General features: G+C 44.4%; 1 protein-coding gene across 1 annotated transcript in view; it reads left to right on the plus strand.

Annotated features, from left to right (window-relative positions):
* hydin (HYDIN axonemal central pair apparatus protein) overlaps window positions 1-25,968 on the plus strand; it is an 888,678-nt gene that overhangs the window by 91,580 nt on the left and 771,130 nt on the right. The window contains exons 6-7 of the mRNA XM_060837518.1: window positions 11,336-11,470; window positions 20,888-21,087. Coding sequence (XP_060693501.1) covers window positions 11,336-11,470; window positions 20,888-21,087 — 335 coding nt within the window. The remainder of the gene's footprint in view (window positions 1-11,335; window positions 11,471-20,887; window positions 21,088-25,968) is intronic.

Raw genomic sequence — 25,968 nt, forward strand, 5'->3', positions numbered from 1 at the left:
CCCTCTCCCCCTGAATCTATGGCCTCTAGTTCTGGACTCCCTGGCCCCAGGGAAAAGACTTTGCCTATTTTCCTGATCCATGCTCCTCATAATTTTGTAAACCTCTATCAGGTTACCCCTCAGCCTCTGATACTCCAGGGAAAATGGCCCCAGCCTGTTCAGCCTCTCCCTATAGCTCAAATCCTCCAACCCTGGCAATATCCTTGTAAATCTTTTCTGAAGCCTTTCAAGTTTCACAACATCTTTCCGATAGGAAGGAGACCAGAATTGCATGCAATATTCCAACAGTGGCTAACTGATGTCCTGTACAGCCGCAACATGACCTCCCAACTCCTGTACTCAATACTCTGACCAATAAAGAAAAGCATACCAAACGTCGTCTTCACTATCCTATCTACCTGCGACTCCACTTTCAAGGAGCTATGAACCTGCACTCCAAGGTCTCTTTGTTCAGCAACGCTCCCTAGGACCTTACCATTAAGTGTATAAGTCATGCTAAGATTTGCTTTCCCAAAATGCAGCACCTCGCATTTATCTGAATTAAATTCCATCTGCCACTTCTCAGCCCATTGGCCCATCTGATCCAGATCCTGTTGTAATCTGAGGTACCCCTCTTCGCTGTCCACTACACCTCCAATGTTGGTGTCATCTGCAAACTACTAACTGTACCTCTTATGCTCGCATCCAAATCATTTATGTAAATGATAAAAAAGTAGAGGACCAAGCACTGATCCTTGTGGCACTCCACTGGTCACAGGCCTCCAGTTTGAAAAACAACCTTCCACCACCACCCTCTGTCTTCTACCTTTGAGCCAATTCTGTATCCAAATGGCTAGTTCTCCTTGTATCCCGTGAGATCTAACCTTGCTAATCAGTCTCCCATGGGGAACCTTGTCGAATGCCTTACTGAAGTCCGTATAGATCACATCTACCGCTCTGCCCTCATTACCCCTCTTTGTTACTTCCTCAAAAACCTCAATCAAGTTTGTGAGACATGATTTCCCATGCACAAAGCCATGCTGACTATCCCTAATCAGTCTTTGCCTTTCCAAATACGTGTACATCCTGTCCCTCAGGAATCCCTCCAACAACTTGCCCACCACTGACATCAGGCTCACTGGTCTACAGTTCCCTGGCTTGTCTTTACCACCCTTCTTAAACAGTGGCACCACGTAAGCCAACCGCCAGTCTTCCGGCACCTCACCTGTGACTATCGATGATGCAAATATCTCAGCAGGAGGCCCAGCAATCACTGTCCTAGGATCCCACAGAGTTCGAGGGTACACCTGATCAGGTCCTGGGGATTTACCCACTTTTATGCGTTTCAAGACATCCAGCACTTCCTCCTCTGTAATATGGACATTTTGCAAGATGTCACCAGATATTTCCCTATAGTCTATATTTTTCTTTTCTTTTTCCACAGTAAATACTGGTGCAAAATACTCATTTCGTATCTCCCCCATTTTCTGCGCCTCTACACAAAGGTCGCCTTCCTGATCTTTGAGGGGCCCTATTGTCTCCCTAGTTACTCTTTTGTCCTTAGTGCATTTGTAAAAACTCTTTGGTCAAGTGATATATCTGCTAAAGATGCCAGATCAAAAAAATTCTTGGGTATGTCATGTGGACATGCTGAAACAGGGAGAGCGAGCGGTGAAACGTATTAGTTACTGCCACTGAAAGTGAGGAATCAAATCCAAACGATTTGGATTTTGATATGCCCCAGAATAAAGTGAATAATGAGGAAGTCTTGAAGAAATGAGAGAGAGTAGTGAGCTGTACTTGCCAATAACCACATGGTAAGTCCAACTTTGTGATGTAAGTGGCTTGTCCTACTTTTTCCACACAGTCCTCCAGTGTTGGAACTGGGTATGAGACAGATTTAGCCATAGCATTTACCTTCTGATAATCTATGCAAAATCATTGAGTACCACCAGACCTCAGAACCAACACGATTGGCAAACTCCATTTGCTTTAATTTGTCTCTTCAAAGTCTTCTTGGAGCTTCCACTTCCTTCTGGACCCGCGGGGCTTTGAGAGAACTAAGTTGGTGGGGGTGTTGTTTAATCAGAACTGCATTCTCTTCATCAACCTCATGGATTATGGCATTAGTCCTCGCCATTCTATGTCTTCATTGGTCCTCATAGCACTGTAACAAGTCTTTCAATTCAGTTCCCTGTTTCTGGGTTAGATAGCTCACTACTCTCTCTCATTTCTTCAAAACGTCCTCATTATTCACTTTATTCTGAGGCACATCAAAATCCAAATCAATTGGATTTGATGCCTCACTCTCAATGGCAGTAACTAATACCTGTTTCGCTGGCTCGCTCTCCCTGTTTCAGCATGTCCACATGACATACCCAAGAATTATTTTTTAAATCTGGCATCTTTAGCAGATATATTACCTGACTTAACTTCTTCTCAATCTGATAGGGGTGACTAAACATTACTTCGAATGGATCTCCTGCTATTGTTAACGACAGCAATATTTTAGCCCCGGGGCAAATGTATGAATTTTTGATTTCTTATCTGCTTCTTGCTCCATTAGGTGGTGTGCCACCTTCAAATATTGCCTCTGTAATTCACCTACTCTGTTTAATCTTTCTCCCCACCTCAGATACATAAGCGAACTGTGAGTCCTCTGACTCCAGACGTTTTAACTTTTCCTTTAATTAATTTCAAAGGCCCTCTTCCTCTGTGTCAGAATATCAATTCAAATGGAGCAGACTGAGTCAATTCATTAGTAGCGTCTCTAGTATAAACAATATAAATGGGATATCTTTATCCCAATCGTTTGGGTAATTCTGGCAAAAAACCCTTAACATGGAGTTTAGGGTCTGATGCCATATTTCCAATGCTCACCGAGATTCAGGATGGTACATACTCGATATAAAGTGTTTGACGCCGAAACTATTCATGATCTCCTTAAATAAATATTGGACTCTTGGTCTGACTGAATCTTCCTGGTTAATCCATAATGGCTAAACAAAGCAACTAACTGCAACTTTGTTTGCCTTGATGTTCCATAATGGAATTGCCTCTGAAACCTAGTAGACGCATCCAATAGATTAGATTCCCTACAGTATGGAAACAGGCCCTTTGGCCCAACAAGTGCACACCAACCCTCCGAAGAGTATCCCACCCCTACCATTCCCCTATTTACCCCTGACTAACACATCTAACAATATGCTATAAGTCTGATCTGGTTCCTTTCGTACATTTCTGAACTGTTGTCTGTATGCTCCTGGTATCAATTCGTAGGCACTCAACATAGCCTTTTTCACTTCTTCAAATTCTCCTGACACCACCTCTGATAGACCCTTTGGTCCTCAATGTTGTGCCGGCCTTTTATCCTACTGTAAGGTCAAACTAACTTACATATCCTTCAATTTACTATCATCCATGTGCCAATCCACGAGTTGCTTAAATGTCCCTAACATATCTGACTCTAATACCACTACTGGCAGTGCATTCCATGCATCCACCACTCTCTGGACTAAGAAACCCACCTTCTTCTAATTACCTTAAAATTATGCCCCCTCGTGATAGACATTTCTTTGACGGGAAATGTCCTTCCACTCTGTCTATGCCTCTCATCATCTTGTTATGTCTCTATCAAGTCACCTCTCATCCTTCTTTGTTCCAATGTGAAAATCCCTAGCTCCCTCAACCTTTCTTCATAAGACACACCATCCAGTCCAGGCAACAACCTCATAAATCTCCTCTACACCCTCTCTAAAGCTTCTACATCTTTCTTATAATGAAGCGAACGGAACTGAATGCAGTTTTTCTAAGTGTGGTCTAACCAGGGCTTTATAGAGCTGCAGCATCAACTTGTGTCTCTTAAACTCAATCCCCATGCTATGAAAGTCAACACATCATACACCTTCTTAACAACCCTATCAACCAGGGTGGCAAACTTTGAGTATCTATGGGTTTGGACTCCAAAGAGCCCTCTTTTCCTCCACATTGCCAAGAATCCTGCCTTTAACCCTGTATTCTGCATTCAAATTTGACCTTCCAAAGTGAATGACTTAACACTTTTCCAGGTTGAATTTCATCTGCCACTTATCAGCCCAGTTCAGTATCCTGTCAATGTCTCATTGCAACTGCTATCCACAACTCCACCAACCTTCATGTCATCAGCAACCTTGCTAACCCACCCTTCCACTTCCTCATCCAAGTCATTTGTAAACATCACAAAGAGCAAAGGTCTCAGAACCAATCCCTGCAGAGCATTACTGATCACCGAGCTCCAGGCTAAATATTTTACATCAATCACCACCCCCTCTCTTGTATGGGCCAGCCTGTTCTATATCCAGACAGCCATATTTCCTGTATTCTATGCCTCCTTACTTTCTGAATTTAGCCTACCATGGGAAATCTTATCAAATGTCTTGCTAAGATCCATGCACACCACATCCACTGCTCTATCTTCATCACTGTGTTTTGTCACATCCTCAAAGAATTGAATAAGGTTTGTGAGGCATGACCTGCCCCTTTCAAAGCCATGCATCGAGAGTATAGTGCTGGAAAAGGTCAGGCAGCATCTGAGGAGCAGGAGAACCGACGTTTCAGGCAAAAACCCTTCATCAGGAATGAGGCTGTGAGCCGAGGGGGTTGTGAGATAAATGTTGTGGTTCTGCTCGCCGAGCTGGAAGTTTTTGCTGCAAACGTTTCGTTCCCTGGCTAGGGAACATCATCAGTGCTGTTGGAGCCTCCTGTGAAGCGCTGCTTTGATGTTTCTTCCGGTATTTATATTGGTTTGTTCTTGCCGCTTCCGGGTGTCAGTTTCAGCTGCAGTGGTTTGTATGTGGGGTCCAGGTCGATGTGTCTGTTGATGGATGTTCTTGCCGCTTCCGGGTGTCAGTTTCAGCTGTAGTGGTTTGTATATGGGGTCCAGGTCAATGTGTCTGTTGATGGAGTTTGGGGATGAATGCCATGCTTCTAGGAATTCTCTGGCTGTTCTCTCTCTGGCTTGTCCTATGATAGTGGTGTTTTCCCAGTCAAATTCATGTTGCTGGTTGTCTGAGTGTATGGCTACTAGAGATAGCTGGTCGTGTCGTTTTGTGGCTAGCTGATGTTCATGGATGCGGATTGTTAGCTGTCTTCCTGTTTGTCCAGGGCAGAATGACGGTCATCCTAGATAAATCAGACTACATCAGTAAAGCACAACAACTACTCGCAGACACCAACACCTACCAAATGAAGGATTCCGACCCCACACCACAACTCACCAATAGAATAAACAACACACTAAGGAATCTACAAAAAAACGGACAGATAACCAAAGCGGACCAGCAAAGAATGAAACCTGAAAGCAACAACACCCCCAGATTCTATGGACTACCCAAAGTACACAAACCAGACATCCCACTCAGACCCATAGTATCACTACCAGGGACACCAGCATACAAACTGGCCAAAGAACTACAACAAAAACTGAAACACCTAGTCAGCGGATCCAAACACTCCATACAATCAACACAGGAATTCTTGGACGTCATCAGGAATACACACATAGACAAAGAAGAAACCATGGTATCATTCGACGTGACGGTACTGTTCACTTCAATTGACAAAACCCTAGCCAGAGAAACAATAGCCAACCTACTGGACATACATAACAGAACACAGGAGGCCGAACCTATCAACAAGGACGGCATACTTAAACTACTGGACCTGTGCCTCACCACACACTTTACATTCAACAATCAGATATACGAACAAATCAATGGAACACCCATGGGATCACCAATCTCGGGACTCATAGCAGAGGCAGTTATGCAAAGGTTAGAACATACAGCCATACCACAAATCCAACCCAAACTCTGGATCAGATATGTTGATGACACCTTTGTAATCATCAAAAACACAGATATAGAAAAAACACACCGAATCATCAACGCCACACTCACAGGAATCCGTTTCACACGAGAAGAGGAAAAGGATAGCCAACTCCCATTCCTAGACGTGTTAGTAGAGAGAACACCCAACGGAGAATTCACCACAAGGGTACACAGGAAACCAACGCACACAGACCAAGTCTTAAACTATGAAAGTAACCACCCCAACACACACAAACGAAGCTGCATCAGGACACTATTCAAAAGGGCCACAACACACTGCAGTACACCAGAACTGCGAAAAGAGGAAGAGGAACATCTATACAAGGTATTCGCCAAAAACGGATACCCGCGCAACTTTATCACCAGATGCCTAAGAGATAGACCGAGGAACGAGGACATGCCACAACCAAAAGGACTAGCCACTCTACCATACGTCAGGAGCGTCTCAGAACTGACAGCCAGACTACTGCGACCCTTAGGACTCATAACAGCACACAAGCCAACATCCACGCTCAGACAACAACTCACTAGAACAAAGGACCCAATACCCAGCATGAGCCAAACTAACGTAGTTTACAAAATACCATGCAAGGACTGCGCAAAATACTATATAGGACAAACAGGAAGACAGCTAACAATCCGCATCCATGAACATCAGCTAGCCACAAAATGACATGACCAGCTATCTCTAGTAGCCATACACTCAGACAACCAGCAACATGAATTTGACTGGGAAAACACCACTATCATAGGACAAGCCAGAGAGAGAACAGCCAGAGAATTCCTAGAAGCATGGCATTCATCCCCAAACTCCATCAACGGACACATTGACCTGGACACCATATACAAACCACTACAGCTGAAACTGACACCCGGAAGCGGCAAGAACATCCATCAACAGACACATCGACCTGGACCCCACATACAAATCACTGCAGCTGAAACTGACACCCGGAAGCGGCAAGAACAAACCAATATAAATACCGGAAGAAACATCAAAGCAGAGCTTCACAGGAGGCTCCAACAGCACTGATGATGTTCCCTAGCCAGGGAACGAAACGTTTGCAGCAAAAACTTCCAGCTCGGCGAGCAGAACCACAACAACGGATACCCGAGCTACAAATCTTCAATCAGATTTTTGTGAGATAAATAGGAAGGAGGTGGGGCTAGGGAGAAGGTAGCTGACAGCGTGATAGGTAGATCGAAGTGAGGGTAATAATGATAGGTCAGAGAGGAGGGTGGTGTGCATAAGTGCGAAGGAAGACAGGCAGGTAGGACAGGCGGTGTCTAGTTGGAAGGTTAGAACTGAGATAAGATGGGGGGAGGGGAAATAAGGAAACTGGTGAAATCCACATTGATGCCATGGGGTTGGAGGGTCTCGAGGTGGAAGATGAAGCGTTCTTCCTCCAGGCGTCAGGTGGTTAGGGAGTGGAGATGGCAGAGTGGGAGGGGGAGTCGAAGTGTTTGGCCATGGGGCAATGGGGTTGGTTGGTGCGGATGTCCTGGAAATGTTCTCTGAATTGCTGTGGAAGTAGGTGTCCTGTCTCCCCAATGTAGAGGAGACTGCATCGGGAGCAATGGATACAGTAAATGACATGTGTGGAAGTGCAGGTAAAACCTGTATGGATGTGGAAAGCTCCTTTGGGGCATTGGATGGTGATGAGGGGAAGTGTGGGTGCAGGTTTTGCAATTCCTGTGGTGGCATGGAAAGGTGCCAGGAGGGGAGGGTGGGTGTCGACCTGACGAGGGTGTTGCAGAGGGAATGGTCTTTATGGAAAGCAGATAGGGTGGGGAGGGAAGTATAACTCTGGTGGTGGGGTCCGTTTGTAGTTGGTGGAAATGGTGGAGGATGATGCGATGCATCCGAAGGTTGGTGGGGTGGAAGGTGTGGGTTCTGCCCTTGTTGCGGTTAGGGGTGGGGTTCGAGGGCGGAGGGGCGGGAATTGGATGAGATATGCTGGAGAGATCACCAATATGTGGGAGGGGAAATTGCGGTCTTTAAAGAAGGATGCCATCTGGTGTGTTTTGTGGTGGAACTGGTCCTCCTGGGAGCAGATGCTGCGGAGGCGGGGGAATTGTGAATAAGGGATAGCATTTCTACAGGAGGCATGGTGGGAGGAGGTGTAGTCCAGGTATCTGTGGGAGTGGTGGGTTTGTAGAAGATGTCAGTGTTGAGTTGGTCACTGTTGATTTTAGATGGAGAGGTCCAGGAACGGGAGAGAGGTGTCAGACTTGGTCCAGGTGAATTTAAGATCAGGATGGAATGTGTTGGTGAAGTTGATGAACTGTTCAACCTCTTCATGGGAGCACGAGGTGGTGCCGATAGTCATCAAAATAGTGGAGGAAAAGGTGGGGAATGGTGCCGGTATTACTACAGAAGATGGACTGTTCCAAGTAGCTAACAAAGAGACAGGCACAGCTGGGGCCCATGTGGGCTCCCATGGCTATCCCTTTCGTCTGGAGAAAGTGGGAGGATTCAAAGGCGAAATTATTGAAGGTGAGGACCAGTTCAGCCAAATGAATGAGAGTGTCAGTGGAAAGGTACTGATGGGAATGCAGAGAGAGGAAGAAATGGAGGGCTTGGGGGCCCTGGTCATGACGGATGGACTGGATGTCCATGGTGAAAATGAGGAGGCCAGGGAATCGCACGTCTTGGAGGAGATGGAGGTCGTGGGTATGTCCCAAACATATGTGGTGAGTTCCTGGATCGGGGGGATAGAACAGTGTCAAGGTATGTGGGGATGAGTTCGGTGGGACAGGAGCAGACCAAGATGATGGGTCAGCCGGGGTAGTCCAGCTAGGAGGTAGAACCAGGCAATGTGGGGTTCCTGAACTATGAGACTGTAAGCAACCCTATCAGCTTAGGGGATCTCCCACCCACAGCATCCAACCTCAACAACCATTCCTGCCCCTATGATACCTAAGTCTCCGAAATGGCTGCAATATCATACTGCTTGGATCACATTTTAATCACCTTCCCAAATAATTACCTGTGTGACTCCAGGTAAAATTTTGACTGAGTATGCTTCTGGGAAATACTTCGAGGCTAGCTAAAGGAACAATATAGAGTCATAGAGGCGTACAGCATGGAAGCAGACCCTTTGGTCCAACTCATCCATGCTGACCAGATATCCTAACCTAATCTAGTCCTCTTTGCCAGCACTTGGCCCATATCCTTCTAAACCTTCCTATTCATATACCCATTCAGATGCCTTTTAAGTGTTGTAATTGTATTGGCCTCTGAAAAATTTGACCCTTCGGTCCCTTTTAAAGTTTCCCCGATCAACCTAAACGTATGCCCTCTAGTTCTGGACTGCCCCACTCCAAGAAAATGACCGTGTCTATTTATCCTATCCATGCCCCTCATGATTTCATAAACCTCTATCAGGTCACCCCTCAGTTCCAGGGAAAACAGCCCCAGCCTACTCAGCCCCGCCTTGTAGCTCACACCCTCCAACACTAGCAACATCCTTGCAAATCTTTTTGAACCCTTCCAAGTTTCACAATATCCTTTCGATAGGAGGGAGACCAGAACTGTGCACAATATTCTAAAAGTGGCCTAACCAATGTCCTGTACAACCGCAACATAACCTCCCAACTCCTGTACTCAATGCTCTTTCAATAAAGGAGAGCATGCCAAAATGTAAATGCAAGTTATTTCTGTTGGTATTCCCCAAAACATTTGGCCTTGAGTCAGTCATTCACTTTAAAAACCTCCCTCTTATTCCATGCCCTTGTTATTTGTAAAGCAATTTCCTTCATGATATCTTATCAGAAGCATTGCTAAAGTCTAGGAGATTAAATCTATTGAGTTCCCTTTTTGAATGAATTAATCTATATCCTTAAGAACTCACTGTTTTTTTTTCAAGCAAGATTCACTAACCATAAAACCAGGTTAATGATTTTTTTTATCACTCAGTGTTTCACCTGATGATTCAGAAATAATCTTACATTGAATGTCTAGAATATCTAACTTCAGCACGCAGTGAACGGCTGGATCCTCAACTTCAGTGCAATTAAATTAAATTGAATTTGAAGCAATCACTGGACAATGCTGATGAAATTGGGAAATCAGATATTTCGAGCGATGTTGAGGTTTATTTTCAACTTCACTACTTCTGTGTGGGGGTAATTTAAAGGGCTAGATCATCTATCCGTTGAGAAGCCATTTGACTTTAATTGTATTTAAACTATAAGCAATGCAATCAATGTAGGAAGATAGTCAATGATAAGTAGAATACATGTTATACGGAGTAAAATATTGCAGTACATTGGGAGGAACAAAGGTCTCTCCATTAGTTCCAAGAAACTAGCAATATTGTATTATATAATATGGCTAACAAACTAGCAGTGTGGTCATTTTACCATGTAACTCATTGAAATGCTAATAGGTAGGATTCCAGGAAACAATTTGCCTTTTCAGTTGGATTTAAATATATTTTCGATTGATTAGATAGTATTTCCAAGAACATTCATCACATAAGTCTGTCGTTCCCTACATATCCTGTCATCCCTTTTTCATTTACATAAACACCCACATTTGCCTCTCCCAATACTTTCTTGTCACATAGTCACCAACAGAATATCCATTCAAGTGTTCTAATAAAGTGTTGAGAACAGTTATAAGGCTAGTATTTCGGGTCCTCAAGATTGACTCCAAGAGCTTGTACAGAGATTTTCGAGGCATAGCATGACACATCCAAAGTGTGGAAAATGTTTGTGTTGTGTGTCATATTTGGTTTTGGGATCAGCTATTGGCATCTTGTGGTTGGGGTGGTTCACTATCACTAACTGAGATTTAAAGAGAAGTAGTTCTTAAATAGCATGCAGTTTCTTGCAATTTAGTGGAGCCTTGCAGCCAGCACCTAATCAGTGTTTTCTAGGATGCCTCAGGTCTGTGTGGAGTTTGCACATTCTCCCTGTGTCTGCGTGGGTTTCCTCCGGGTGCTCCGGTTTCCTCCCACAGTCTAAAGATGTGCAGGTCAGGTGAATTGGCCACTCTAAATTGCTTGTAGTATTAGGTAATGGGTTAAATGTAGGGAATGGGTCTGGGTGGGTTGCTCTTCGGAGGGTCGGTGTGGACTTGTTGGGCTGAAGGGTCTGCTTCCACACTGTAAGTAATCTAATCTAATCTAATCAGTAACATGAATTCATTCACTGAACATTTACAACGTAGTTTCTTTGCTTTCTGGCCAGACTGATAGAGTGCCCTGACTTTATCCTATAGGCAAGAGTAGGAAATAGCTACCAATATGTGCTTCATATTTTACTGAATTTGCATTTTCATGATTTGAATCTGTGAGAACATGTAAATTTGTAAATGATCACTGATTATTTTTGTCAGAAACTATAATGAAACCATGATTTCATAGTAATGCGGCTGCTTCCCACATATAAAACCATATTATAGCTAAATGTGAACACTTCTCACAATTTTGCTTATTTCATAAAATTCTATCCTATGATAATTTATTAAAACATGTTTTCAGGTCCCACGGATGGTTAAAGTTATCCAGGAGGATTCTCCATACTTCAGAATCATCTGTCCAACTGATGTGGGTCGTAAAGTGGCACCAGGCATGACCACTACCTACAAGCTGCTTTTCAAACCTGGGGAAAACAAGGTGTGTTAACCAGGCGTGATGTTGGTTATAAAAACAATTCAAGTGTTACAAAGGAATCAGAATCAAAGCTGTGGAAGGGTGATTGGTGACTGCATTTCAGGTGCAATGTAGTCACTGAATGCTCAAAAATGTAACGTTAAGCGCATGCATACTTTCCAAATTTGATACCAGACATCCCATTTCCCAACTGTGCATTCCAGTCAATTAAAAGTAAATCATCAGCAAAAAAAGTAATGGAAGTATTATAAGTAGCAGTTCAAGCTTTTACTTACTGATAATCTGCTTAACAATGGTTACTTCGAGATTTGCCAGCACCACTAGCTCCAATTATGGATGAAAAAGCTGAATTTCAGGCATGAAGTGAGAATATTAAGGCAGTAAAGAAATGTGTTTGCCACTATGTAGCCTTAATAACATTTGGAATTCACTGGAATTGGGGAAAATTCTCATTTGATTGGAGTCATATCTAGCACAAAGCAAGATTAGAGCAGTGAGCACAGCTCAACTATTATCAGCTGCTTCACTGATGACATTCTCTCCATCATCAGGCCAGAAGTGAGGATGTTTGCTGATTACTGCACAATGTTCTGTTCCATTCACTATTCTTTGAGTAATGATTCAGTCTGTGCTCACTTGCTGCAATCTTGGACAATATTCAGGCTTGAGCTGATGATGATGATTAGCATTCTTGTTACACAAGTGTTGCAATGACTACCCGTAAGAAAAGAACAGCTACCCACCTATCCTTCACATGCAGTTGCATTTACATTGTCAAATCCTGCATTATCAACATCCTACAAGTCACTATTATCGAAATGTAGTTTGTCCAGCACAGACACATACAATGGTAGGCTAAGAGATTGAGTCCTCTGTGATGAATGATTTATCCAATGACTCTGCAAAGACTGTTCACAATGCATAAAAGTCTGGAATGTATTGCATTTTTCTTTACTTGCCTGGATGAGTGCAGCTCCAACATCAAGTAAGAAGTGCGTCACCAGTAAGATTAAATAACTTGCTTGATTTCCACCATCTTGAAACATTACCTCCCTCCAACACATGCTGGCTGCAGTGATAACTGATTACAAAATATATTGCAGTACTTTAGTAAGGCTTCTCTAACAGCTTTTTCCAACCACAACCTGTACCACTCAGAAACACACAGGAAACAAGTGGGTACACCTCTACCTATAAATTTCTCTTTGAGCCACAATGAACCTGACTTGAAAAGAAATCATCATTTCTTTGTTGTTGTTGTTGGGTTAAAGTTGTGGAACTTGCTTCTTAACAGCACTATGGGAGCATGTTTCCCACTAAGGTATGATTTGTCACTTCCTTCTTGATATAATTGTGAATTGGCAATAAATGCTGGCATTGCCAGCTATCCGTGGATCCCATAACAAACTATTAAAGCCAATTGCTAAAGAAAAACATAGTGAATAGGACAGATGTCTCTCACTGACTCAAAATGGTGAGACAGATGGGGTTGGAATACTTTCTGTCCCCTACTACTTCCACTAAGAGACACAGTGATAAAGGCAAGTGAACCCTCTAATGAAACAGTAAATCAGACCTTGATAAGAAAGCAAGGCTATCCATGTATTTGTCCAAATGCATTTTAAATGTTGGTAAGCTCTAATCCTCACTTATGGCTTACTGAAACAAAAATTAGGGCCTGCCTGTCAGAAAATATATCCAGAGTCGAGAGTGTGGTGCTGGAAAAGCACAGCAGGTTAGGCAGCATCTGAGTAGCAGGAGAATCAACGTTTCGGGCAAAAGCCCTTCATCAGGAAAATGTATCCAGCCTACCTTCCCTCTTGCACCTGTACTAATTGATAATGCCAACCCTGGGGGAATAGGAAAGGCACCTCGACCCCATAGCTCTATCTTGTCGAAGTGAAAGTTTATAAGATATAGGAGCAAAATGTGGCCATTCAGCCCATCGAGTCTGCCCCACCATTTGATCATGGCTGGTGTGCTCCTCACCTCCATTTTCCTGCCTTCTCTGCATAACCCTTCAACCCATTACCAGTTAAAAATTTGTCTAACTCATAGTCAGAGCGTCCTACAGCCCAAACTAGTCCATGCCGGCCAAAATGTCCATCCATGCTAACCCCATTTCCCACTTTGTCCACCTTTCCTATCCATCTATTTGTCCAAATGTATTTTAAATGTTGGTAATATATATTTTTCATCAGTATTCACACTGGAAAAAGACAATGTTGTCAAGGAGACTACTGAGAAACAGGCTGTAAGACTAGATGGGATTGAGGTTCAGAAGGAGGAGGTGTTAAAAATTCTGGGAAGTGTGAAAATAGATAAATCTCCTGCGTCAGATGGGATTTATCCTAGGATTCTCTGGGAATCCAGGGAGGAGATTGCTGAGCCTTTGGCTTTGATCTTTATGTCACCAACTTAATCCTGCATATATTCTTATACTGCTATACCAAGCCTTTCAACTGTGTTCTTTGCTCCTGAGACAGTTTACTCATTTATCCCACTCCTCAAGTCTCCTTCATTGTTTAATGCATTTTGAGGCATGTCAAATTCCACAACATCTGGATTTGATTCCTCATGCTGCAGGGCAGTCACTAACACCTGTTTCACCTTTTTCCTATTATAGTAAGGTTTCAACATATTCACATGACATACATGATACAGTTTTTTTTCTATCTGGCGTCTTTACCAGATAGTTCAACTTTTTCTCAATTTGATAGGGACCACTAAACCTGGCTTTGAACAGAGTTTCTATCACTGGTAACAATACTAATACATCATACCCATGGGAAACGTCCGAGTCTCAAGCTTTTATCTGCCACTTGCTTCATCCTAAACTGTGCCCTCTTTAGGTGCTGCTTAGCTAACTCATCTACTTGATTTAATCTTTGGTCCTGTCAATTTCTCTTTTATTAATTTCAAAGGACCTCTCACCTCATGTCCAAATATTAATTCAAAGTGAGTAAACTGAGTAGATTCATTTTGGGGCATCCCTAATGGCAAACAATACAAATGGGATACTTTTTCCCAATCATTCAGGTAATCCTGACAGTATGCTCACAACATGATCTTCAGGATCTGATGCCATATTTTCTTTTCTGGTCAAAGCCTCAATATCTCTTGTCATCCAGGATTCCTTATTACTATCAACCTTGCTCTTCACCCTCACAGGAACTCTCTAGCTATCTCACTGTTAAAGGCCTCCCACTTGCCGGAGATCCCTTTGACTGCAAACAAACAACTCCAGTCAACCCTACACACTCCTGTCTAATTCCATCAAAATTTGCCTTGCCCCAATTTAGAACTTGAACCTATTGAACAGTTTTGTCCCTCTCCATAACTATTTTAAAATTAATAGATCTACAGTCACTGTTCCCAAAGTGCTCCCCCATTATCACCTCTGTCACCTCTCCTGTTGTATTTCCCAAGAGTAGGTTGAATTTTGCCCTTTCTCGAGTAAGGACCTCTAAATACTGCTTGAGGAAAATTTCCTGAATGCACTTAACAAATTCCACCCCATCTAAGCCCTTCACACTGTGGTGCTCTTCCTTAAATTTACTAGCTGTCCCAGCATCCACTGCACTTTGGGTAGCACATTCCAGAGATTCATAAGCCCTTTGGGAGAAGTTATTTTTCAGCTCTGTTTTAAATTTGCTACCCCTTATCTGAAGACTTGCATCCACTCCAGGTCTATTTTATCCATACCTTTTATCATCTTTTATACCTCAATTTGATCGCCCTTTGGAATTCTAGAGATTATAGGCCTAAACTGTTAAATCTCTCTTCATAAGGCAGGGCGGCACGGTGGCACAGTGGTTAGCACTGCTGCCTCACAGCGCCAGGGACCTGGGTTCAATTCCCACCTCAGGCGACTGACTGTGTGGAGTTTGCACATTCTCCCCGTGTCTGCGTGGGTTTCCTCCGGGTGCTCCGGTTTCCTCCCACAGTCCAAAGATGTGAGGGTCAGGTGAATTGGCCATGCTAAAATTGCCCGTAGTGTAAGGTAAGGGGTATGTGTATGGGTGGGTTGCGCTTCGGCGGGTCGGTGTGGACTTGTTGGGCCGAAGGGCCTGTTTCCACACTGTAAGTAATCTAAATCCCTCATCTCTGGGGTCAATCGAGTGAACCTTCCCTGAACCACCTCTCACGCCATTACATCTTTCCTCAAATAACGGGACAAAACTGCATAATACTCCAGTGCAGTCTCACCAATGCCTTGTATAGTTGCAACAACGCTTCCTTACCTTTATATTCTATCCTTTAGCTGTAAAAGCCAACATTCCATTTGCTTTCTTTATTATCTATTATACCTGCATGCTAGTTTTCAGTGATTCATGAACGAGTTCACCTAGATTCTTCTGCACTAAAGCACCTGGAAGTTGCTCCCCATTAAGATTCAAGGTTGCCTTCCCACTTTTTTGACTCAAGTGCATTACCTCGCAATTATCCACTTTAAACTCCATCTATCATATTTTGGCTCACTGTCACTATCTATATCCATTTGTAAGGTTCTTATTCCCTCATTGCAGTTTACCATCCCGCCCATTTTTGTGTCGTCTGCAAATTTGACCATCGAGCCATCTGTCCCAAGTCGTTAATAAGGATTATAAGTAGCTGAAGTCCAAGGACTGAACCCTGTCACACCCCACTAGTTCCATCCTGCCTTCCAGAAAAATAATTGTTTATCCGACTCTGACTTCTGTCCATCAGCCAGTTATCTATCCAAACCAATAAATTACTCATATGATCCAACCTTGTGAATTAATCTTTTGTGCAGCACCTTACCAAAGGCCTTCTGGAAGTCCAGATATGTTATATCTACAGGATACCTATTATCCACTTCGCTTGTTACATCTTCGAAGAACTCTAGGAAATCAGTCAAACATGATTTGCTCTTCATAAAACCATGCTGAATATGATGGAAAGCATTTTGACTTTCCAAATGACCTGATACTGTTTCCTTGAAAATTGATTCTAAGACTTTCCCAACCACAGTTGTTAAACTAACTGGTCTGTAATTTCCCACATTTAGCCTTTTTTGAATAAGGGCATTACATTAGCAATTTTCCAATCCACTGGAGCCTTTCCACTGTCCAGGGATATTGTAACCTGTGGATCCACTATCTCTGCTGCTACTTCCCTAGAATGTCAGCCATCAGGTCCAAGGAGCTTGTCTATCCTCAATCCTAATAGTTTGCTGAATATCTTTTCCCTATCGATATTGATTGGTCTAGGTTCTACCTTTACTATTGCCTCTGACTTGCCCATTCCAAAAGGAATGGTACTGTTGTTCTCCACCATGAAAACTGAGGTGAAGTGTTGATTCAGCATCTCTGCCATCTCAGTGTTCCCCACTATTAGCTCTCCAATTTCATCTTCCAAGGAACCCTTGCCCACTACATTTTATCCCTGTGTCTTCCTCCCTTCCCCTCTTCACCTCCCAACATGCACTTGCCTCTTCCCTGGATCCAATTGTCTCTTCTGAGAGTAGAAACAGAAACTCGGAGCAGGATTAGGCCACTTGGATCTTGGAGCCTGCTATGCCATTCAATATGACCCATGGCCGATCCTCTATTTCAGAGCTGCAGAAATGTGTTTACCACTAAGGTATGACTTGTTACCGCTGAAAATGTGTTGCTGGTTAAAGCACAGCAGGTCAGGCAGCATCCAAGGAACAGGAAATTCGACGTTTCGGGCCAGAGCCCTTCATCAGGAATGGGGAGAGTGTGCCAGGCAGGCTAAGATAAAAGGTAGGGAGGAGGGACTTGGGGGAGGGGCAATGGAGATGTGATAGGTGGAAGGAGGTCAAGGTGAGGGTGATAGGCCAGAGTGGGGTGGGGGCGGAGAGGTCAGGAAGAAGATTGCAGGTTAGGAGGGTGGTGCTGAGTTGAGGGAACCGACTAAGGCAAGGTGGGGGGAGGGGAAATGAGGAAATTGGAGAAATCGGAGTTCATTCCTTGTGGTTGGAGGGTTCCCAGGCGGAAGATGAGGCGCTCCTCCTCCAGCCGTCGTGTTGTTATATTCTGCCGATGGAGGAGTCCAAGGACCTGCATGTCCTCGGTGGAGTGGGAGGGAGAGTTAAAGTGTTGAGCCACGGGGTGGTTGGGTTGGTTGGTCCGGGCGTCCCAGAGGTGTTCTCTGAAGCGTTCCGCAAGTAAGCGGCCCGTCTCCCCAATATAGAGGAGGCCACATCGGGTGCAGCAGATGCAATAGATGATGTGTGTGGAGGTGCAGGTGAACTTGTGGCGAATATGGAAGGATCCCTTGGGGCCTTGGAGGGAAGTGAGGAAGGAGGTGTGTGCGCAAGTTTTACATTTCCTGCGGTTGCAGGGGAAGGTGCCGGGAGTGGAGGTTGGGTTGGTGGGGGGTGTGGGCCTGACGAGGGAGTCACGAAGGGAGTGGCCTTTGCGGAATGCTGATAGGGGAGGGGAGGGAAATATATCCCTGGTGGTGGGGTCCGTTTGGAGGTGGCGGAAATGACGGCGGATGATACGTTGTATACGGAGGTTGGTGGGGTGGTAGGTGAGAACCAGTGGGGTTCTGTCTTGGTGGTGGTTGGAGGAGCTGGGCTCAAGGGTGGAGGAGTGGGAAGTGGAGGAGATGCGGTGGAGGGCATCGTCGATCACGTCTGGGGGGAAATCTGCGGTCCTTGAAGAAGGAGGCCATCTGGGCTGTACGGTGTTGGAACTGGTCCTCCTGGGAGCAGATGCGGCGGAGACGACGGAATTGTGAATATGGGATGGAGTTTTTACAGGGGGCAGGGTGGGAGGAGGTGTAGTCCAGGTAGCTGTGGGAGTCAGTCGGTTTATAGTAGATGTCTGTGTTAAGTCGGTCACCCGAGATAGAAATGGAAAGGTCTAGGAAGGGGAGGGAGGAGTCTGAGACAGTCCAGGTGAATTTGAGGTCGGGATGGAAGGTGTTAGTAAAGTTGCTGAACTGTTCAAACTCCTCATGGGAGCACGAGGCAGTGTCGATACAGTCATCGGTGTAGCGGAGGAAAAAGTGGGGGGTGGTGCCAGTGTAGTTGCGGAAGATGGACTGTTCCACATATCCTACGAAGAGACAGGCATAGCTGGGGCCCATGCGGGTGCCCATGGCAACTCCTTTAGTTTGGAGGAAGTGGGAGGATTGAAAAGAGAAGTTATTCAGGGTGAGGACCAGTTCAGTCAGTCGAAGTAGGGTGTCAGTGGAAGGGTACTGGTTGGTGCGGCGGGAAAGGAAGAAGCGGAGGGCTTTGAGTCCTTCGTGATGGGGGATGGAGGAAAGGAAGAAGCGGAGGGCTTTGAGTCCTTCGTGATGGAGGAGTTGCCATGGGCCCCAGCTATGCCTGTCTCTTCGTAGGATATGTGGAACAGTCCATCTTCCGCAACTACACTGGCACCACTCCTCGTCAGGTCCACACCCCCCACCAACCCAACCTCCACTCCCGGCACCTTCCCCTGCAACCGCAGGAAATGTAAAACTTGCGCCCACACCTCCTTCCTCACTTCCCTCCAAGGCCCCAAGGGATCCTTCCATATCCTCACAAGTTCACCTGCACCTCCACACACATCATCTATTGCATCCGCTGCACCCGATGTGGCCTCCTCTATATTGGGGAGACGGGCCGCTTACTTGCGGAACGCTTCAGAGAACACCTCTGGGACGCCCGGACCAACCAACCCAACCACCCCGTGGCTCAACACTTTAACTCTCCCTCCCACTCCACCGAGGACATGCAGGTCCTTGGACTCCTCCATCGGCAGAACATAACAACACGACGGCTGGAGGAGGAGCGCCTCATCTTCCGCCTGGGAACCCTCCAACCACAAGGAATGAACTCCGATTTCTCCAATTTCCTCATTTCCCCTCCCCCCACCTTGCCTCAGTCGGTTCTCTCAACTCAGCACCGCCCTCCTAACCTGCAATCTTCTTCCTGACCTCTCCGCCCCCACCCCACTCTGGCCTATCACCCTCACCTTGACCTCCTTCCACCTATCACATCTCCATCGCCCCTCCCCCAAGTCCCTCCTCCCTTCCTTTTATCTTAGCCTGCCTGGCACACTCTCCTCATTCCTGATGAAGGGCTCTGGCCCGAAACGTCGAATTTCCTGTTCCTTGGATGCTGCCTAACCTGCTGTGCTTTAACCAGCAACACATTTTTAGCTATGATCTCCAGCATCAGCAGACCTCACTTTTTACTCTATGACTTGTTACCACCTTCTTGAGGTAATTGTGAATTGGCAATAAATTCTAGCATTGCCATCCAACCGTATATCTCATAAACAAAGTATTAACTCTTTACTGGTAACTCTTGAAAGTTACCAATTCTTTCAAGAGCAGTTCCTTCCCCGCTGTTGCCAGATTTTTGAATGGACCTCTTAAATGTTAGTTCTGATCTTTCTATCTGCACTTCCTCTGTGATGTAACATAGTGCAGAATACAATGTTCTGCTACGCTGATGCACATTGTATGGTATGACCTGGACACCATATACAAACCACTACAGCTGAAACTGACACCCGGAAGCGGCAAGAACATCCATCAACAGACACATCGACCTGGACCCCACATACAAACTACTACAGCTGAAACTGACACCCGGAAGCGGCAAGGACAAACCACTATAAATACCGGAAGAACATCAAAGCAGCGCTTCACAGGAGGCTCCAATAGCACTGATGATGTTCCCTAGCTAGGGAACGAAACGTTTGCAGCAAAAACTTCCAGCTCGGCGAACAGAACCACAACAACGGACACCCGAGCTACACATCTTCAACCAGACTTTAAATGGTATGATCAGCCTGTATAGCACACAAAACAATGTTTTTCATTATATCTTGGTATAAGTGACAACAATACATCAAATTCAAACTCAAGCTCAATTGCTCAGATAAAGAATAACTGTGTGTTTAGTGCATATGACCCTTTTAATAGGATAGTACCATTTTCCCATTTTCTTCCCTTTAAAATCTAAAAAATGTATCTTATCTCTTTCATGAATATAATCAGTGACTTGGCCTCCATAGCCTTCTGTGGTAGAGGTTTCCACAGGTTCACTTTCCTTTATTGGATGAAATGTTTTCCATATCTCAAAACTAGAATGGCCTACCTGCTATCCTGAGAATATGTTCTCTGGTCCTAGATACCCCAAATAGGGAAAGCATCATTTCTGTATCTACTGTGTCTGGTCCTGTTAGAATTCTATGCATTTTAATCAGATCCCCCTTCTTCCTTTTAAACTAACAAATACAAGCCCAGTTGAACCAATCTCTCCATATAGGACAGTCCTGCCATCCCAACATCAGGCTCATGAACCTCCACTGCACTCCCTGTTTGGCAACTATATCCTTTCTTAGGTAGGAGGACTAAATTGCATTAGCGACACTTGTGGAGAGGAATTAAATAACCAATTCCATATTTTCTGTTTTATTCCTTCAGGATTATATCCATGAATTGATCTGTGTCACAGAGAGGGAGAAGTTTTTGGTGCCTGTAAAAGCTATTGGTGCACGTGCTATCTTGGACTTCCCAGATTTTATCAATTTCTCCACATGTCCTGTCAAGTACAATACTCAGAAGATTCTCCTAGTTCGGAACATTGGTAAAAGAGAAACAAAGTTCACCCTCCAAACCCAAAAGTAAGAACAGTGGCAATGCTTATTTGTTCACGATTGCTTGTTGGTCACACTATTGAAGAGCAATAATATAAATGCCCACCAGTAAAAAATTCTGAGATGTTTCAAGGTAAATGATCGAGGTGAGGGGGTGGGGAGGGAGTTGGGGAGTGGGGGGAGGTGGGAGGGCAGGTCAATAAACCTGGACTAATTACCTGATTCAGCTAAGGTTTTTAGCTTGGAGAAGTTGGAAAATGTGGCACACTGACAAAGGAATTGTTGAATCCATTGATAACAGTAAAGAAGGGAAAGGATTTAGATGTAATGAAAACACAACCTGTTACAAATATTCAGCAGCTCAGAGAGCATCTGTGGAGAAAGAAACTGGGGCAATGTTTAATGCCAATGTCAGAAATTATATCAGCTATCCCCAAGACGCTGAATTTTTCTCCAAGCACTGCTGTCACCATATCCTCTACTGGGCAGTACAGTGGCTTAGTGGCTTGCACTGCTGGCTCACAGCAGCAGAGACTTAGGTAAAATTCTATCCTCAGGTGACTGTCTGTGTGGAGTTCGCACATTCTCCCTGTGTCTGCGTGGGTTCCCTCTGGGTGCTCTGGTTTCCCTCCACAGTCCAAAGATGTGAGGTTAGGTGGATTGGCCATGCTAAATTGCTCATAGTGCCCAGGGATGTGCAGGTTAGGGGGGGATTGGTTGTGCTAAATTGCTCATAGTTCCAGGGATGTGTAGTTTAGGTGAGTTAGAAATGGTAAATGCAGGGTTAAAGGGATAAGGTAATGGGGTAGGTCTGGGTGGGTCATTGTGGACTCAATGGGCTAAATGGCCTGCTTCCACACTATAGGGATTTTGTGATTCTATGAAGTCCCTTAAATTAAGCTGCACCTCATTTCTTCCTTCACAGTTGTTCCTGTTTAATAGGTTTGTAAGATGTCTTCCTATCTGACACTTCCAAAGCCTGCTGTTTCTGGGTTTTATTTCACACTTGACTTCTCAGCACTTCAGGCTTGGGGACTGCTAATAACAGACCTCTTCTAAATAAATGTTCTGTTCCCTCTCCCTCTGGTCAGTTAAAACTCAAGTCAGCAAACATATCAACAGTTGTCTCCCCAAGTGGATTTCTGATCATTTAGCCAAAATCACATGACTTAGAAATACTGTTTGGAACTCCATTGTGGGTGGGTGTGTTCACACATATGTGGTGCCCTTGTCCTTCTGGATGGAAGTGGTCATGGGTTTGGAAGGTACTGTCTTAGGAGACTTGGTGAATTTCTGCAGTGCCTCCTGTAAATAGTGCATGCTGCTGCTACTGAGTGATGGATGGACTGAATGTTTGTTGATGTGGTGCCAATCTGCTGGGATGCTTTGAACTTCTTGAGTGGTGTTGGAATTGCATTCATCCAGGTAAGTCCCATTCCTAACTTATGCTTTGAAGACTACCTTGAAGAACTCCTGGAGAGATGTCTTGGAGCTGAGATGACTGACCTTCATCGACTACAACTATCTGTGTACTTGGTATGGCTCTAATTGATGGAGAGGTTTTCCCCATTTTGCATTGACTGATTGATTCCAGCTTTGTTAAGGCTTCTTGATGCCCCACTCTGTCAAATACAGGGTTAATTCAGTGCTTAAAATGTTTTTGGCTGTTTCAAAACTCATGGAATTGTAAAAAATAATTTTAAGTAAGTTTCCTGTAATTGTTAAGAAGTTGAGTTTTCTCCTGGCAAAACTGAGAAAAGAATTTGCAAAAATATATCCAACTTAATCAGGCAGGTGTACATTTCATTCTCATGCTATCCTCCTGTTCTTCTTGCTGCTCTCAACCTCCTGATTTAGAAGCATCTGTCACCTCACTAATATGTTTCTTAATCCAGGAAATATACTAGAAGCAAAAATAGCAGTAATGTTGATTGCCCCCAGTATGGCACTCATAAATTTCCCAGTCCCAACATAATTGCTCCCACTTATGCCTGCTGATTTCCAACTTGTTAATCAGTGTGTTATTGATTCCCAGTATTTACCCGCTCACTTGCTATGAGCTTACCATTGATGCTAAATGCTCTTGGGAAGTCTAGTTGCACCATGTTTGTAGGAGTTCAAACAGATGGGGGTGGCATGGAGGCTCAGTGGTTAGCACTGCTGCCTCACAGCACCAGGGTTCCAGGTTCAATTCCAACCTCGGACGACTGTCTGTGTGGAGTTTGCACATTCTCCCCGTGTCTGCGTGGGTTTCCTCTGGGTGCTCCGGTTTCCTCTCACAATCCAAAGATGTGCAGGTCAGGTGAATTGGCCTTGCTAAATTGCCCATAGTGTTAGGTGCATTTGTCAGAGGGAAATGGGTCTGGGTGGGTTACTCTTCGGAGGATTGGTATGTACTAGTTGGGCCGAAGGGCTTGTTTCCACACTGTCGGAAATCAAATCCAGTCGAATGATTTACGCTGTCACTTCAAAAATGTGCATCAAATGGGATATGCGATTTTGATTGTGACTTAAAAGGTTGTTATGGTACTAATGGTGTGCACTTCTGATAACTGAGTGGATTCTGGGTAATCCAAGATGGAGGATGTGAAAAGTTTCTGGCTGTAAGAGCTGCTCCTTCTTTTGAGGTATTTTAGGTGTTGGAGGTGACTTCCTCGAATTCCAGGAGCAGCAATTACTGTTTTATGTGCTGTTGCATTGTTTTGGAACTTTTGAAAAAAAAGTCAAAACAACAGCAGTTTTAAAAGGGGGAAGAGCAGTCAAAGGAAGCACATGGTGAGGACAGTGTAGGAGAGAGAGAGAAAACCTGCACAGTTGCCGCCTTTGTTGTTTGAATTTGTGTATCGCTGGACATCGAAGTGCATCTGGGAAAATGAACAAATAGTGAAATTCACAACTAATCTTGGAGGAACCGCTTTGAGCAAAGTTCACAGCACAGAATCAGATAAGTTCATTGTTGTTTTAAGTCTGACCAAGAGAAAGGCTGTATTAGTGAGTACAGTGGGTTCTTTCTTGATTATATATTTTTGGAGATAAGTCTCTTGATTAAACTTAAAATATAAGCCACAGCTATTAATTTAACCTGGGGCAGTGTTTGTAGAGGAATAAGACTGTATTATTTTCTGGGTCTGTAGATTGTGAAGGAGCAAAAATGGCCTTTCTAGTGATATGTACGTCTTGTCAGATGTGGGAGTTTAAAGAGAGTTTCAGGTTTACTGTGGATTATATTGGCCATAAATGCGAATCTTATCAGATCGAGTGGATCGTTTGGAGAGACAGAGAAGTGATGAGGAATTTGCAACAGCAACAGTGTGTGATGGATGGCAGTTATAAGGAAGGGGGGAAAGTCTCAGATACAGTCACATAGATGGGTTAACTCCAGGAAGGATAAGAGAGGTAGGCAGCTAGTGCAGGAGTCTTTTGTGGATATACCCATTTCAAACAGGTGTGCTGTTTTGGAAAATGTAGGGGGTGATGGATTCTCAGGGGAACATAGCATGAACAGTCAAGTTTCTGGTATTGAGACTGGCTCTAATGCAATGAGGGGTAAGTCGGCTTCCAAGAGATCAATTGTGTTAGGGGATTCTGTAGTCAGAGGTACAGATAGACATTTCTGTGGCAGGCAGAGAAAGAGCAGAATGGTGTGTTGTTTCCCTGGTGCCAGGATCAAAGATGTCTCAGAGAGGGTGCAGAATGTTCTCACGGGGGAGAGGGTCCAGCAGGGGGTCATTGTCCACATTGGAACCAATGACATTGGAAGGGAAAAGGTTGAGATTCTGAAGGGAGATTACAGAGAGTTAGGCAGAAATTTAAAAAGGAGGTCCTCAAGGGTAGTAATATCTGGATTACTCCTAGTGCTATGAGCTAGTGAGGGCAGGATAGAGCAGATGAATGCATGGCTGAGGAGCTGGTGTATGGGAGAAGGATTCACATTTTTGGATCATTGGAATCTCTTTTGGGGTAGAAGTGACCTGTACAAGCAGGACGGATTGCACCTAAATTGGAAGGGGACTAACATACTGGCAGGGAGATTTGCTAGAACTGCTTGGGAGGATTTAAACTAGTAAGGTGGGGATGGGGGGGGGGGGAGGGGTAGGGGTTGGGACCCAGGGAGATAATGAGGAAAGAGATCGATCTGAGATTGGTACAGCTGAGAACAAAAGTGAGTCAAGCAGTCAGGACAGGCAAGGACAAGGTAGGACTAATAAATTAAACTGTATTTATTTCAATGCAAGGGCCTAACAGGGAAGGCAGATTAGGGCATGGTTAGGAACATGGGGCTGGGATATCATAGCAATTACAGAAACATGGCTCAGGGATGGGCAGGACTGGCAGCTTAATGTTCCAGGATACAAATGCTACAGGAAGGATAGAAAGGGAGGCAAGAGAGGAGGGGGAGTGGCATTTTTGATAAGGGATAGTATTACAGCTGTGCTGAGGGAGGATATTCCTGGAAATACATCCAGGGAAATTATTTGGGTGGAACTGAGAAATAAGAAAGAGATGATCACCTTATTGGGATTGTATTATAGACCCTCCCAATAGTCAGAGGGAAATTGAGAAACAAACCTGTCAGGAGATCTCAGCTACCTGTAAGAATAATAGGGTCGTCATGGTGGGGGATTTTAACTTTCCAAATGTCGACTGGGACTGTCATAGTGTTAAAGGTTTAGATGGAGAGGAATTTCTTAAGTGTGTACAAGACAATTTTCTGATTCAGTATGTGGATGTACCTACTAGAGAAGGTGCAAAACTTGACCTACTTTTGGGAAATAAGGCAGGGCAGGTGACTGAGGTGTCAGTGGGGGAGCACTTTGGGGCCAGTGACCATAATTCTATTAGATTTAAAATAGTGATGGAAAAGGATAGACCAGATCTAAAAGTTGAAGTTCTAAATTGGAGAAAGAC

This window comes from Hemiscyllium ocellatum, chromosome 17 (assembly GCF_020745735.1).
Source record: "Hemiscyllium ocellatum isolate sHemOce1 chromosome 17, sHemOce1.pat.X.cur, whole genome shotgun sequence".
Lineage (NCBI taxonomy): Eukaryota > Metazoa > Chordata > Chondrichthyes > Orectolobiformes > Hemiscylliidae > Hemiscyllium > Hemiscyllium ocellatum.